Source organism: Oncorhynchus gorbuscha, linkage group LG01 (assembly GCF_021184085.1).
Source record: "Oncorhynchus gorbuscha isolate QuinsamMale2020 ecotype Even-year linkage group LG01, OgorEven_v1.0, whole genome shotgun sequence".
In the NCBI taxonomy this organism is placed as follows: domain Eukaryota; kingdom Metazoa; phylum Chordata; class Actinopteri; order Salmoniformes; family Salmonidae; genus Oncorhynchus; species Oncorhynchus gorbuscha.
Genome location: NC_060173.1, coordinates 59407010 through 59424803, shown reverse-complemented (window position 1 = coordinate 59424803; position 17794 = coordinate 59407010). Strand labels below are relative to the sequence as shown.

General features: G+C 41.9%; 1 protein-coding gene across 3 annotated transcripts in view; it reads right to left on the bottom strand.

The window, feature by feature from the left end:
• The window catches only part of peak1 (pseudopodium-enriched atypical kinase 1), a 247211-nt gene that overhangs the window by 11229 nt on the left and 218188 nt on the right, over nt 1-17794 (bottom strand). For all 3 annotated transcript variants that reach the window (XM_046357731.1, XM_046357736.1, XM_046357742.1), the window contains one exon: nt 8136-8887. In XM_046357731.1, coding sequence (XP_046213687.1) covers nt 8136-8887 — 752 coding nt within the window. The remainder of the gene's footprint in view (nt 1-8135; nt 8888-17794) is intronic.

Below are 17794 nucleotides of genomic sequence, written 5' to 3'. Positions count from 1 at the left end.
GTGCCGGTCCCTACTTACTCTGTAGCCATGTGAGACTGTCCTCCTGGACTCTGTGCCGGTCCCTACTTACTCTGTAGCCATGTGAGACTGTCCTACTGGATTCTGTGCCGGTCCCTACTTACTCTGTAGCCATGTGAGACTGTCCTACTGGATTCTGTGCCGGTCCCTACTTACTCTGTAGCCATGTGAGACTGTCCTACTGGATTCTGTGCCGGTCCCTACTTACTCTGTAGCCATGTGAGACTGTCCTCCTGGACTCTGTGCCGGTCCCTACTTACTCTGTAGCCATGTGAGACTGTCCTCCTGGACTCTGTGCCGGTCCCTACTTAAAAGTAATAGATTTTGAAAAATAGCATCCACACACGGCGGCTGCTTCATCAACGTATTTTTCAATGTTTATCTTTTTGAATATATTCCATTCTCCTTTCTCCAGTTTATATTATGGCTGTATTCCCACTAATATTCCTTTATGTAATCAAGCTTTCACATGTGCATTTTTCTGTCTTTATGATAAGTATAATATTTCATTTGTAGCGAGCATTTCCCACGCTCAATACACATGTGAAGCTTGTTGGTGTTTGCTGTGCGCAAATCATTTGATCGCTGTAGCTTGATATCATTTATTCCCTTTAATTCATGACCAGAAGCTGATACTGGCCTTTATTATTTAGGATTTATTTGAGATATTTTAGCTTCATTAAATGTATTTATATTATGGTGTTTCTATTCCAAGAAAAAACAATATATATTTTACAGTAGCCTATGTATTGCCTATCTAAAACAACTGAATAGGCCTAGTTAAAATAATAGTGATAAAGGAAATTATAAATGCCAGGCAGAGCATGCCCAGAGCTTGTGGCTGAGCATTACCAGAGCAAAATTGGAGGTGAAAATATGCTCTGCTCCTCGCTCCACACTTGCCTACTTATACACTCGGGCATTCAAAAGCAGCACTCTTTTAGGCTGTCAAATAACTGTCATATCAACGGATGGCTGCAGGCATCGCGGTCTGACAAGCTGCATAACAAATGAGGCATAATTAGACAAAGAACAATTCAGTCATTTGAAAGAGATACTAAGTTATTCAAACAATAGACTACGTGGTTCAAACAAGATCATTTCAAGAGGCTACTTTTTTCTATAACTTGTCCTTGTGGTAAAAAATGATGTGGGTAAAAACAAAGTGCGAATTAAAAGTACGAGTCTCGGAGCATCGTAGCAGCATTTGGTGAAAAAACTTGACTTATCCAGTTGCGGCACACTTCTTGGGAAGTAAACCACTCGATTTCGTCCCTACGTTATATCGGCATCGAACATGTCACCCTCGCTAGGAGAGGGGGTGACCTCGACAATTTATTGTTAAAACGAGAGGCTGCCTGGATCTTTAATTTAAAGACCCTTGCTTCTATCGCTCTCAACGTAGACTTTGATCTGAAGCCATTCTTGCGATTGTGATTTTGCTATTGTAAATGTTTGTAGGCTTATGTTGCTAAATTGTATCTTTAAATCTATGCTATCCATCCATGTTTTTGGTACGTTATTTTTATATCTGGGAATTAACCAAAGATATCAGGCCACAGCCAGCCATGATTACAGACACCTGTGTGTGTGTCCATTGACACTATATAAACTAGTGAACTGCAGTGTTTGTCATTATACCCTGACGAAGACAGCTTGTCTGTTGAAAGATTGGATATTATTGCATTATTGCATCTGAGCTCCTAGAGTGTGAGACTCTCCTTTTCTTTGTCAGTGTTCTACTCCGCTAGCCAGCACCTCACCTAAACAGATGTGCGTTTCTTTCGACCTCTAGATTCATTCTTTTGTTTTGCCTTGAGCTTCAGGGTTTTTGTATTTTGATGTATTTTATGCTATAGATGCTGCAATGGCTTAGGACTTTTGTGAATGCACTAGACTAAAGTACAGAGGCGTCACACACCTCATCCAATATGCATGAACCAAATCCAAAACCAGAGCATTACAAAACTTTGCAAGAAATAGAATTTCCTCTAAGGGTCCACGATCAACATATTTTTTTTTACCTTTATTTTACTAGGCAAGTCAGTTAAGAACAAATTCTTATTTTCAATGATGGCCTAGGAACAGTGGGTTAACTGCCTGTTTAGGGGCAGAACGACAGATTTGTACATTGTCAGCTCGGGGATTTGAACTTGCAACCTTTCGGTTACTAGTCCAACGCTCTAACCACTAGGCTACCCTGCCGCCCCATATGATTGTTTCTTTGAAGAAGCCCTGATAGAGCACTGTCAGATTGTGAAAAACAGAGTTCTGTAACTTCAGTCAAAAAATGTTTTGCTCTCTCTCGAAATCCACAGGGAAGGTCCAGAGAAAGAGAGAGCAAGCTAGAGAGAGAGATTCTCTATGTCTCATCCCTTTCTTCAGATGTGCATCATTGTTCATGTCATCATCTTGTGCAAAGCTGGGAGAGAAGAGTACCCGCTGTCACAGGCATTGGTGGGAGCGCTTCTCTTCTCATAACCCCCAGTGACGCCATGTGCAGCTCACTGTCGCTCTCATTCTCCCTACTTTGATCAAAGCACACAGAACACAGGGAGCAGCCAATCTCCAACAGGCCACATTCTCTGACTGAGACAATCATTCATTTGACATGTATATATGATATTATAAATGCCTCACATGCGGCTAGTAATAAGACGAAGCAATTAGCCTATTAAAAAGGTTGATCTGACTCCAGAAAGAGGATTTAGTAATATGCAAGATCACTACAGCTGAGTTACAGTAATAGGCAACGTCTGAGAATGGAATTCTACATACAAGTGTATTTAATTACTTTGTCAAATGAATGGATTCATATAAAAGGAATACTCTTAAACAAGGCAATACTGACATTAACAAAGCATAATTCTAGGCATATTGATCGTAAGGTTAACTTGGAAGTCAAAGCATGAACAAAGAGATCCCTACTAGGCCAGAAGCCTAGGAAATTAGAATTGATCATACAACCTTCCTCCATTAACTGGACACAGAATAATAGAGAGAAAAAAGCATTTCATCCCCAATTATAACATCTGAAACTGTAACCTCTCAACCCAAAACCAACCACCATTCACCAATCAAACGATGCCAAGTTTACAGTAACCTAAACACTCCCAGGACCTATCTCAACAGAGGGCCACATCATTTAAGAGCTTGTGTGTGGGATTAGACCAATGTAAATACAACAGAAATCCTGAGGACAATAAAACCTCAGAGAAATTTAGAGTTCACCCTGTCCAGATTCAAGTTAGCACAGCGATCATACATCCATATAGATATCATCAGAGTTATCCTCAGTGAACAGTTACCACAGAGATCATCCATCCATATAGACAGCATCAGAGTTATCCTCAGATAACAGTTACCACAGAGATCATACATCCATATAGACAGCATCAGAGTTATCCTCAGAGAACAGTTACCACAGAGATCATACATCCATATAGACAGCATCAGAGTTATCCTCAGAGAACAGTTACCACAGAGATCATACATCCATATAGACAGCATCAGAGTTATCCTTAGTGAACAGTTACCACAGAGATCATACATCCATATAGACAGCATCAGTTACCATCAGAGAACAGTTACCACAGAGATCATACATCCATATAGACAGCATCAGAGTTATCCTCAGAGAACAGTTACCACTGAGATCATACGTCCATATAGACAGCATCAGTTATCCTCAAAGAACAGTTACCACAGAGATCATCCATCCATATAGACAGCATCAGTTACCATCAGGTAACAGTTACCACAGAGATCATCCATCCATATAGACAGCATCAGTTACCATCAGAGAACAGTTACCACAGAGATCATACATCCATATAGACAGCATCAGAGTTATCCCTAGTGAACAGTTACCACAGAGATCATCCATCCATATAGACAGCATCAGTTACCATCAGGTAACAGTTACCACAGAGATCATACATCCATATAGACAGCATCAGAGTTATCCTCAGAGAACAGTTACCACTGAGATCATACGTCCATATAGACAGCATCAGTTATCCTCAGAGAACAGTTACCACAGAGATCATCCATCCATATAGACAGCATCAGTTACCATCAGAGAACAGTTACCACAGAGAACATCCATCCATATAGACAGCATCAGTTACCATCAGAGAACAGTTACCACAGAGATCATACATCCATATAGACAGCATCAGAGTTATCCTTGGAGAACAGTTACCACAGAGATCATACATCCATATAGACAGCATCAGAGTTATCCTCAGAGAACAGTTACCACTGAGATCATACGTCCATATAGACAGCATCAGTTATCCTCAGAGAACAGTTACCACAGAGATCATCCATCCATATAGACAGCATCAGTTACCATCAGAGAACAGTTACCACAGAGAACATCCATCCATATAGACAGCATTAGTTACCATCAGAGAACAGTTACCACAGAGATCATACATCCATATAGACAGCATCAGAGTTATCCTCGGAGAACAGTTACCACAGAGATCATACAACCATATAGACAGCATCAGAGTTATCCCTAGTGAACAGTTACCACAGAGATCATACATCCATATAGACAGCATCAGAGTTATCCCTAGTGAACAGTTACCACAGAGATCATACATCCATATAGACAGCATCAGAGTTATCCCTAGTGAACAGTTACCACAGAGATCATACATCCACATAGACAGCATCAGTTATCCTCGGAGAACAGTTACCACAGAGATCATACATCCATATAGACAGCATCAGAGTTATCCCTAGTGAACAGTTACCACAGAGATCATACATCCACATAGACAGCCTCAGTTATCCTCAGAGAACAGTTACCACAGAGATCATACATCCACATCATGGACAGCCTCAGTTATCCTCGGAGAACAGTTACCACAGAGATCATACATCCATATAGACAGCATCAGAGTTATCCCTAGTGAACAGTTACCACAGAGATCATCCATCCACATAGACAGCCTCAGTTATCCTCGGAGAACAGTTACCACAGAGATCATACATCCATATAGACAGCCTCAGTTATCCTCGGAGAACAGTTACCACAGAGATCATACATCCATATAGACAGCCTCAGTTATCCTCGGAGAACAGTTACCACAGAGATCATACATCCATATAGACAGCATCAGAGTTATTCTCAGTGAACACGTTTTTAGAAAGTATAATTATATAGTATCCTTGGTTGGTATCTATCAGTCAGTCCTCTAGATACTGTAACAGATACATTTTGGCTGCTCAGAGGGGGAAGGCCTGACTAGTCCTTGGGCATTGTCCTTTGTTTCTGGACTATTTGCCATGCAATGGTCTAAACAGGGAGAAATATAGGACAGCATAACCCTTGGGCTTTCAGTTGTACTATAGTTGTACAATAGTTGTATTTCATATTGGTGAGCTGTTACTGGATGGTTATTACAATAACAAATGAATATTGTGGCTATTTTGGGCAAATCAAAGTTCGTCTGAAAGTTTGCCTACTTGGGAAACAGGACAACAAATCTAGAAGTGCACACTGATGACTAAACTAAAACAGAATGGACATACAACAACTTAATCTAAATGGTAATAGGCATTCGTTGTCCTTCCTTTGAACTGAAAATAATAGGTATGAGTGACCCTGACAGTTCTATATAGCCTAGAGCTTTATTTCCTTTATTTCCTTACTTTCCTCATCACTTTTCTTATGAGACGATGAGAGTCAGTGTGACAGTTCCTTTGCACCCACAGGGTTGTTTGATCTGCGAAGTGATTCAATGCTAGAAATAGTCACACTGTCCGTGGTACACTTCTCTGCGAGAATAAGGCTAAATAACAAACCAGGGTTGGTATCAATGTATTATCATAAATGTATACTGCATTGACATTCAATTTGAATTTGATTTGCCTAGTTGAATTCATTCAAAAAATGGACTTGAATGGAACGGAGTGATTTTTTTCCCCAAAGGAAGTTCAATTGAAATGCATTGAATTGGTATCAAGTATAGAGCTATCAGAAGCCTAACCTTGAAATAGAAATTGCTTTCCAAAAACCTTGGAGACATGACGCGCTCCTGCAAATCTGTGAAAAGCTGACTGACTGCGAATAATAAACACACTGTTAAATAGTCATGACTCAAATGCATAAACAGATCTATTTGGTTGATGTGTTGAGGGAGCAGAGAGCGCTATATCTTCCTGCACACAACTGGGGCACATTGATATTATGGAGGGTGGAAACTTTTTTAATTGGGTCGCTAGGCTATTATGACTGCATGTGGATGCTCTTGTTTGTCTTATTTCTCGGGGAAATCGCCCGGGAAAACCACTCCTTCTCTTCTCCTGGCCCTTAACGTGGAGTGAAGGCTTTGAAGTGCTTTGTGGAGCGCTGAGTGTTTTTCTGCCACGTAAATAATGCAGCCGCTACGAGCCTTCAGAAAGTATTCTCATACTGGCAGTATTACTGTGGTGCCTTATCGTAAACATCATGCACGTTTTGTCATATTTTTATCCTGTGCAGACTTCCTTCTTTTCACTCTGTCATTTCAGGTCAGTAATTGTGGAGTAACTACAATGCTGTTGATCCATCCTCCGTGTTCTCCAATCACAGCCATTAAACTCTGTAAGTGTTTTAAAGTCACCATTGGCCTCAATGGTGACATCCCTGAGCGGTTTCCTTCCTCTCCGGCAACTGAGTTAGGAAGGACGCCTGTATCTTTGTAGTGACTGGTTGTATTGATACACCATCCAAACTGTTATTACTAACTTCACCATGGTCAATATTTGCTTCTTTTTCTTTTCTTTTTTTGTTTTACAAATATATCAATAGGTGCCCTTTGCGAGGGATTGGAAAACATCCTTGATCTTTGTGGTTGTATCTGTGTTTGATAATTGTATGGGGTACAGAGATGAGTTGGTCATTAAAACATCATGTTAAACACTGTTATTGCACACAGAGTCCACGCAAACGTAATTATGTGACTTGTTAAGCAAATGTTTATTCCTGAACTTATTTAGGCTTGCCATAACAAAGGGGTTAAATACTTATTGATTCAAGATATTTCAACTTTGAATCTATTTTGCATTCAGGCTGTAACATTACAAAATGTGGGAAAAGTGTGAATACTTTCTGAAGGCACTGTATCCCTAGCTCCATGCTTATATTCAGGTCCCATCCGGCAGGCTGCCCACACACAAACACGCTAATGTAGCCATTTTAGAAAGAATTTGGGGTTTCATTTGGGTTACTGCCCTAACACTACACAGCTGATTCAAATAATTGACTAATCATCAAGCTGAGATCATTTGAATCAGTTGTGTAGTGTTAGGGGGGAAAAAAAACACTAAACGTGCACCACTTGGGATCCTGAGGACCGAGTTTGGGAAACACTGCCCTACTGGTTGTAAAGTGTTGGTCCCATGTTTCATGAGATGAATTAAAAGATCTCCAAATTTTTCCATACGCACAAAAATTTATTTCTCATTTCTCAAAAAATTATTTGTCTCAAATTTTGTGCACAAATGCGTTTACATCCCTGTGTGTGAACATTTCTCATTTGCCAAGATAATCCATCCACCTGACAGGGGTGGCATATCAAGACGCTGATTAAACAGCATGATCATTACACAGGGGCACCTTGTGCTGGGGACAACAAAAGGCCACTTTAAAATGTGAAGTTTTGTCACACAACACAATGCCACAGATGTCTCAAATGTTGAGGGAGAGTGCAATTGGCATGCAGACTGTCCAGGAATGTCCACCTGAGTTGTTGCCAGAGAATTGAATGTTAATTTCTCTACCATAAGCTGTCTCCAACGTCATTTTAGAGAATTTGGCAGTACGTCCAACTGGCCTCACAACAACTTCCAAGCCATGGCAAACAGAGACACGCGGGACTCAGTGCCCAACAGGCTTAAACTAGATTATTTAGAAGAGTTTCATGAATAAGTGAAGATTAAAAATATATATATTTATTTATTAAAAACTATTTAACTTAAATAAAGCTGCACTCTTGAAGCTCAAAGAGATCTCACAATATTTATTTTGATCTCAAAATAAATCACTCAGGAATATGAAATTATTTTATTACTACTACTTAGAGTGCAAAGGCCTCCTTTTTGAAACATTTTGGTCATACCTTGATGGCGTAGTTGACCAACGGATCCTTGGCATAGGAGGCAGTGTAGTACACAGAGTCTCCGGCTTCGCAGCAGGGCTTCCCTGTGGTCAGCCTGAAGTGCGACCAGCTGTCCGTGCCAAAGCGCAGGTGGTCCTTCTGCCCGGCCATAAAGCGGTCCTCGCACTTCCCCGCCAGCTTCCTCAACGTGTCCGTGTGCAGCCCCCGGATGCGACCCACCACCTCCTCCCAGCTGTCCATGCCATTGTAGAGGGCCTGCCTCTGGGGTTTGCTGCCCACCCTGGCCGTGGTCCGGGCCTTACCCGCCAGGGACTCTGCACTGTGGCAGCCCCGCCGCTCCCTCCCCGTGGTGGCGCTGGGGGCCGAGGCCAGGCACGACAGGGTGTTGGCCCCTCGGCCCTTGTTGACGACCACCTCAGGTCTCTCCAGGGAGTCCCCACTCTCCTGGTCATGAGCGCGGGCCTCGGAGCTGAGCGAGGAGCTGTGGCTGCCCGTCTCCCAGGTGGAGTCCAGGTCGTACAGGGGGTTGGCTACGCTCAGGTTGGTACCCCCGGGTTTCGCCTCACGCTTGGGCCTCAGAGGGAGCTCCTTTCCCAGGCTGGACGTCTCTGTACTGGGGCGGGCTACCGACTTCTTGGGCAGCGGGGGTGGAGTGGCTTTGGAGGCCTCCTCGTCCAAGTCGGCCAGGGTGTCATCCGAAGCCTTGATATTCCGTGGGTGCTTCAGCGGGATCATGTTGGCTCTGGATTGACCTGCGAAAGGAAAGAGAGATTACAACAACAACGCACTTTTCAAACATCAACAGTTCATCATCACCAAGTTATTGAGTCAAACGATTTGCCTGTATAGAGAACCTAAGACATCCGACAACCCTATTCCTCTGACAGTATTCTCATACTTTAGTTCTCATGTATAGTAGCTACATATGCTGCCTAGTTCCTCCCTGCGATAGGTCCTGGGGCGAATTCAGGACACCAACCAGAACAGAACAGCTGGTAGTAAGTCTGTCCAACTAGCCACCATGTGGTTCGAAAGTAAATCTCTCGTCAAGTGGTTTTCAGAGAGGCTTAAGGAGGCACTTGGAAAGTGATTTTGTCAGCGGGCTTTAGTTAACAGTGCCCTAATTTTATCCGCCATGGCAGAAATCCCTAGATCCCTCAAGCTTTTCTCCAGAGTGATGGTTCGGTGGGGGTCCCCAGTCAGGGTGAAAAGGACCACAGAAAACTCACACAGCTTGAGTGACGGGAATTAAAAAGCATTAAGAATAGCCATTGTGTCACTCGTCAGAGAAAGTGTATTGTAGACTTTGATGCATACACTTCAGGGAACTGTTAAAAAATATATATATATATATTGTAAGACATTAAAAGTTGTAGGCTTGTCCTTGTTCTGAATCCCTTCTCATCTTCCTTGGACATTTTAGTTAGGCCTGGAATGTCATTAAACACTGAATGAGATTTCAAGATGTTAAAAATGAAAACATCTGTTAGTACACACCAATCCAAAATACTCTTGGCTGCCTTATCATTTAGATGCTAAATAGGCTACCAAAGATCTGAATATCGCCTGAAGGGAATCAAGCAAGCCTTCTATCACTCGTGTAAGATTCTGTCCAAGACTGGGAGGCCTCTATCCATCATCTTGTCTAAGAACCAAGATATGGAGTAATGAGCACTGAGGATCAGATAGAAATAAGAGGCAACATTTGTTTTTAAAGGAAAACAACAGTATTTAACATTTTCCCTTGCAAATCCATTGTAATCCCGCTAAAGACAACCATCTTTAGCCTAATCCAAATGTATGAATGACTCTGAATATTTTGCACGCCCAATTTTTCAGTTTTTGATTTGTTAAAAAAAGTTTGAAATATCCAATAAATGTCGTTCCACTTCATGATTGTGTCCCACTTGTTGTTGATTCTTCACAAAAAAATACAGTTTTATATCTTTATGTTTGAATCCTGAAATGTGGCAAAAGGTCGCAAAGTTCAAGGGTGCCGTTTATCTTCTGGGCTCGCCATAATATGGACTCGGTATTTTACCAAATAGGGATATCTTCTGTATACCACCCCTACCTTGTCACAACACAATTGATTGGCTAAAACACAACAAGAAGGAAAGAAATTCCACAAATGAACTTTTAACAAGGGTACACCTGTTAATTGAAATGCATTCCAGGTGACTACGTCCTGAAGCTGGTTGAGAGAATGCCAAGAGTGTGCAAAGCTTTCAACAAGGCAAAGGGTGGCTACTTTGAAGAAACTCAAATATAAAATATATGTTGATTTGTTTAACACTATTTTGGTTACTACATGATTCCATGTGTTATTTCATAGTTTTGATGTCGTCACTATTATTATGCAATGTAGAAAATAGTCAAATAAAGAAAAACCCTGGAATGAGTAGATGTGTCCAAACTTTTGACTGGTCATTGACCTATGAATAACACCCACGGGCAGTCAGAACACCACTCTCAAAGGCTCTAAGTACAGTAGACATTCTGAAATGACACAACCCAAAAGGCAAAACCCATGGCAATGTTAAAAGTTAATGACATGCCCATTGCCCATATGCTGTCTATATACATTAAAAGGTGGTTGGACCATCCAATAACATTAAAAAGCAAAGTCATAGCTTCAAATGGCTATTTGCGTGTGGAACTGTTCCAAAAAGGCATCTTTAATTGTTATGTAAGTGTCTTGGAGAGTTAGGTACAAGGACGGTGCCAACTAACTAGGCCTTTTGACTCAGCGATCATGGTCACATGGAAAAAGCTGCAGTCCCAATCCTCCACAAATCTCCCTGGATTAAAGGCTAATTGCATTTAATTTCCTTTATAAATCCAAACTTGGCATAATTTCTGCAAAAGCAATCTTTAAATATACACTCCCCTACGTATTTATTTAGACAATGAACCTAAAACTTGTAATTTGGCGCAATACTCCAGCAGTTTGGATTTGAGATTTAAAAAAAAAAAACATATGAGTGGAGCCTCCCGAGTGGCGCAGAGGTCTAAGCAGTCATGTGTGGAGGACGCATGTGTCGAAGTAAATTTAAAAAAGGATACAAAATGCACCTTTTATTTGAGGGCATTTTCATTTCTGTTTCACCATTTAGAAATGAACATATTTATGTCAAGTTGAAGTCGGAAGTTTACATACACTTACAGGTTGGAGTCATTAAGATTTTCAACCACTCCACAAATTTCTTGTTAACAAACTATAGTTTTGGCACGTCAGTTAAGACATCTACTTTGTGCATGACACAAGTCATTTTTCCAACAATTGTTTACAGAAAGATTATTTCACTTATAATTCACTATATCACATTTCCAGTGGGTCAGAAGTTCACATACACTAAGTTGACTGTGCCTTTAAACAGCTTTGAAACTTCCTGAATTATGTCATGGCTTTAGAAGCTGCTGATAAGCGAATTGACATAATTTGAGTCAATTGGAGGAGTACCGGTGGATGTATTTCAAGGCCCACTTTCAAACTTAGTGCCTCCTTGCATGACATCACGGGAAAATCAAAAGAAATCAGCCAAGACCTCAGGAGAAAAAAAATGTGTAGACCTCCACAAGTCCGGGTCATCCTTGGACAATTTCCAAATGCCTGAAGGTACCATGTTCATCTGTACAAACAATAGTACGCAGGTATAAACACCATGAGACCATGCAGCTGTCATACCGCTCAGGAAGGAGACGTGTTCTGTCCCTAGAGATGAACGTACTTTGGTGCGAAAGGTGCATATCAATCAATCCCAGAACAACAGTAAATTACCTTGTGAAGATGCTGGAGGAAACAGGTACAAAAGTATCTATATCCACAGTAAAACGAGTCCTATAACAACATTACCTGAAAGACCACTCAACAAGGAAGAAGCCACTGCTACAAATCCACCATAAAAAGCTAGACTACAGTTTGCAACTGCACATGGGGACAAAGATGGTACTTTTTGGAGAAATGTCCTCTGGTCTGATGAAACAAAAATAGAACTGTTTGGCCATAATGACCATCGTTATTTTTGGAGGACAAAGGGGGAGGCTTGCAAGCCGAAGAACATCATCCCAACCATGAAGCACGGGGGTAGGAGGGACTGGTGCAGTTGACAAAATAGATGGCCTTATGAGGGGAAATGATGTGGTTATATTGAAGAAACAATCAGCCAGGAAGTTAAAGCTTGGTCGCAAATGGGTCTTCCAAATGGACAATGACCCCAAGCATACTTCCGAAGTTGTGGCAAAATGGCTTAAGGACAACAAAGTCAAGGTTTTGGAGTGGCCATCACAAAGCCCTGACCTCAATCCTATAGAACATTTGTGGGTAGAACTGAAAAAGCATGTGCAAGCAAGGAGGCCTACAAACCTGACTCAGTTTCACCAGCTCTGTCAGGATGAATGGGCCAAAATTCACCCAACTTATTGTGGGAAGCTTGTGGATGGTTTTCTCGGGGTGATGAGAGGTGTTGGGTTTGCACCAGACATAGCGTTTTCCTTGATGACTAAAAACTACATTTGTGTCTCATCTGACCAGAGTACCTTCTTCCATATGTTTCGGGAGTCTCCCACATGTCTTTTGGCGAACACCAAACGTGCTTGCTTATTTTTTTCTTTGAGCAATGGCTTTTCTGGCCACACGTAAAGCCCAGCTCTGTGGAGTGTACAGTTTAGTGGTCCAATGGACAGATACTCCAATCTCTGCTGTGGAGCTTTGCAGCTCCTTCAGGGTTATCTTTGGTGTCTTTGTGCCTCTGATTAATGCCATCCTTGCCTGGTCAGTGAGTTTTGGTGGTCGGCCCTCTCTTGGCAGGTTTATTGTGGTGCCATATTCTTTCAATTTTTTTTAAATAATGAATTTAATGGTGCTTCGTGGGATGTTCAAAGTTTCTGATAGTTATTTTATAACCAACCCTGATCTTTACTTCTCCACAACTTTGTTCCTGACTTGTTTGGAGAGCTCCTTGGTCTTCATGGTGCCGCTTGCTTAGTGGTGTTGCAGACTCTGGGGCCTTTCAGAACAGGTGTATATATACTGAGATCATGTGACAGATCATGTGACACTTAGATTGCACGCAGGTGGACTTTATCTAATTATGTGACTTCATAGCAAAGGGGGTGAATACATATGCACACACCATTTTTCCATTTATTTATTTTTTTATAATTATTTGAAACAAGTTTTTTTCCCCATTTCACTTCACCAATTTGGACTATTTTGTGTATGTCTATTACATGAAATCCAAAATAAAAATCTATTTAAATTACAGATTGTAATGCAACAAAATAGGAAAAATGCCATGAATACTTTTGCAAGGCACTGTATGTTTGTCATATTGTGATTTCTTTTTGCAGGGAACACTCATCGGAATGCACTTGTGACTATTTTATGCGCACCAAAATTATGATCTGCTTCTCTGAATTGCCTTGTGAAAGCCTAACACTGTAATATCGTATTTTGTAACTTAGCTAGCCATGTTGGCAATAGAACACACTTTCAAACGATTCCCACTTGAGCAGATTGCGATTTATAATGGACCATTTTTGGAATGCGTAAACAACAGTAATTGTATGTTCCAATGAAAACTACAAGTCTGCTTGCTATAGTTCCTCAACAGCACAGTTATGAGAGCTCAAATTAGCACCTCATAGTTGAAGACTCTTCTTTTCAGTCATTAAAATGAGGTAGTAACGGTGCACACTTTGGAGAGGTGTGTGGACACTTGGTGACACCAGTTAGACCTCTCACTCAAACCCTTGTCCTTTGTTTGTATTATCCCAAGTTTACCATGAATATTCTTATCATGATCCTGAATGCATCCAATTCCTACGAGCATAAATGGTTAATGTGGATGCTACCATACATATAATCAGGATTGAATCATGATGTTCATTCTCCATCACTAACTAATGTACCCTCTCATTAGCTGTTAGTTGGAGGAGGAGGTAACGAGGTTGCAGGGTGCTCATCATTTAGTCACACAGAGGGCTTTCATCACTTTCAGGACACACACACACCAGTGTGACGCACACACACACAGGCCACTTGACAGCAATAAGAGCCATCCACACACACACACACACACACACACGCAGCAGCCCATCATGTTCTGAAAGCCTCTCACGCAGCGGCCCTGCATGATCAAAGCGACAGGGCTCTCTCCATTTGGGCGACCGATACGGGCTTCCCAATTGCTTTCAAACAGCAAATCTAAAGAGCTGTAATATGCATGTCGTTACACCGACACCTTCTCAAGAAGGTTCTGATCTGATATAAACGGAAGCAAGTGATGATGATGAATATGCAATGGATCAGTCACTCCGAGTCAACCAGCCCCAACGGGGGCGCAGTCCTGCATGTAACGTCAGTCCCCATGAAATGTAACTTCCGCGGTGCATTGCTAAGCAATAGCCTTTGATGAGTGATCCAGCAGGCTTCAATACAAAGCACAGTAACAGGGAAGTGGTCAGAGAGAGCCAGTAAGATGCACTACATGAACAGAAGTTTGTGGACAACCGTTCGTTGAGCATCTCATTCCAAAATTATGGGCATTATTATAGCATTGGTCCCCCCTTTTCTGCTATAAGTCTCCACTCTTCAGGGAATGCATTTCACTAGATGTCGGACCATTACTGAAGGGGACTTGCTTCCATTCAGCCACAAAAGCATTAGTGAGGTCGGGCACTGATGTTGCGCGATTAGGCCTGGTTCACAGTCGGCATTCCAATTCATCCCAAAGGTGTTCAATGGGGTTGAGGTCAGGGCTGTGTGCAGGCCAGTCAAGTTCTTCCACACCAACCTCGACAAACCATTTTTGTATGGACCTGGCTTTGTGCACAGGGCCATTGTCATGCTGAAACAGGAAAGGGCCTTCCCCAAAATGTTGCCACAAAGTTAGAAGCACAGAATCGTCTGGAATGTCATTGTATGTGGTATCGTTAAGATTTCCCTTCATTGGAATTAAGGGTCCTAGCCCGAACCATAAGAAACTGCCCCAGACCATTTTTCATCCTCTACCAAACTCTACATTTGGGACTATGCATTCGGGCAGGTACCGTTCTCCTGGAATCCACCAAACCCAGATTAGTCCATCTCTGTGAATGAATATGACAGTGAGAGAAATCCCTTTTAAAGAATATACTGTAGATATTTCCAACAAGTAGGATGAGCTTTTCGGAGGGAAATAGAGACTTTATGAAAAGGCACCATTGTGCACATCTATTCAAACTGTTGTTGAGAAATAGGGAAATAGCAAGGTTTTGCCTAGAGTTATTGATATATTCTGTCAGTGTTGGTGCCCGCTTTCACAACACTAGAAGGTGCAAAATACACCCACCACTGTTCTACTTTCTGTCCTCGTCTCTCAACCAATAACTAGACCTGAAAACCACCTGGCCAATCAATGTCATCAATTGATCCAAGACCAGCTCAGTTAATCCCTACCATTGTGACAACGAGTCGTCATAATGCTGCATCAAATGTACACGATCCTAGAGGCATTGGTAAACACAATGTAAGTAACTTCATTTATGTACCCTTAATTGCACCGAATACTTCTGTTTATCCTACAGCTATTGTATGCAGTAATCATGTGCCTATGAGCCAGAGTTATACTGTTAGCACTGAGGTGGTGTGCCCTAGTAGGAAGACCACTGTGTGCAGCTCACCCAGAGCTATCAGCTCCAATATAAATAACATGAGTAAGTCTACAACTGATAAGTTTCCCAGTAAAGCATTCAAAACAATCAAGCAATCCAGAAAAGTGCTAAAAATAGCCAATATTAACAGCCTTAGAAACAAGGTCCATGAAGTCAATAACTTGCTTGTAACAGATGGCATTCATATTCTGACTCTCTCTGAAACTCACTTAGATAATACCTTTGATGATAGTGGTAGCAATACATGGTTATAACATATACCGAAAATACAGAAATGCCAACAGGGGCGGTGTTGCGGTCTATACTCAGAACCACATTCCTGTAAAGCTTAGAGACGATCTAATGTCAAATACTGTAGAAGTAATATGGCTACAGGTTCATCTGCCCCCCCCCCCTGAAGCCCATTCTGGTGGGAAGCTGCTATAGACCACCAAGTGCTAACAGTCAGTATCTGGATAATATGTGTGAAATGCTTGATAACGTATGTGATATCAACAGAGAAGTATATTTTCTGGGGGATGTAAATATTGACTTGCTATCATCAAGATGCCCACTCAAGAAAAAGCTTCAAACTGTGACCAGCGCCTACAAACTGGTTCAGGTTGTCAGTCAACCTACCAGGGTTGTTACAAACAGCACAGGAATTAAATCATCAACATGTATTGATCACATCTTTACTAATGCTGCAGATATTTGCTTTAAAGCAGTATCCAAATCCATTGGATGTAGTGATCACAATATGGTATCCATATCTAGGAAAACCAAAGTTCCAAAGGCTGGGCCTAATATGTCCTACCTGACAGGTCGCTCCTACCAGGTGGCGTGGCGAGAATCTGTCTCCTCACCACGCGCTCTCACCACTGGTGTCCCCCAGGGCTCTGTTCTAGGCCCTCTCCTATTCTCGCTATACACCAAGTCACTTGGCTCTGTCATAACCTCACATGGTCTCTCCTATCATTGCTATGCAGACGACACACAATTAATCTTCTCCTTTCCCCCTTCTGATGACCAGGTGGCGAATCGCATCTCTGCATGTCTGGCAGACATATCAGTGTGGATGACGGATCACCACCTCAAGCTGAACTTCGGCAAGACGGAGCTGCTCTTCCTCCCGGGGAAGGATTGCCCGTTCCATGATCTCGCCATCACGGTTGACAACTCCATTGTGTCCTCCTCCCAGAGCGCTAAGAACCTTGGCGTGATCCTGGACAACACCCTGTCGTTCTCAACTAACATCGAGGCGGTGGCCCGTTCCTGTAGGTTCATGCTCTATAACATCCGCAGAATACGACCCTGCCTCACACAGGAAGCGGCGCAGGTCCTAATCCAGGCACTTCAAATCAAATCAAATCAAATTTTATTTGTCACATACACATGGTTAGCAGATGTTAATGCGAGTGTAGCGAAATGCTTGTGCTTCTAGTTCCGACAATGCAGTGATAACCAACAAGTAATCTAACTAACAATTCCAAAACTACTGTCTTATACACAGTGTAAGGGGATAAGGAACATGTACATAAGGATATATGAATGAGTGATGGTACAGAGCAGCATACAGTAGATGGTATCGAGTACAGTATATACATATGAGATGAGTGTGTAGACAAAGTAAACAAAGTGGCATAGTTAAAGTGGCTAGTGATACATGTGTTACATAAGGATGCAGTCGATGTTGTAGAGTACAGTATATACATATGCATATGAGATGAATAATGTAGGGTAAGTAACATTATATAAGGTAGCATTGTTTAAAGTGGCTAGTGATATATTTACATCATTTCCCATTATTAAAATGGCTGGAGTTGGGTCAGTGTCAATGACAGTGTGTTGGCAGCAGCCACTCAATGTTAGTGGTGGCTATTTAACAGTCTGATGGCCTTGAGATAGAAGCTGTTTTTCAGTCTCTCGGTCCCAGCTTTGATGCACCTGTACTGACCTCGCCTTCTGGATGATAGCGGGGTGAACAGGCAGTGGTTCGGGTGGTTGATGTCCTTGATGATCTT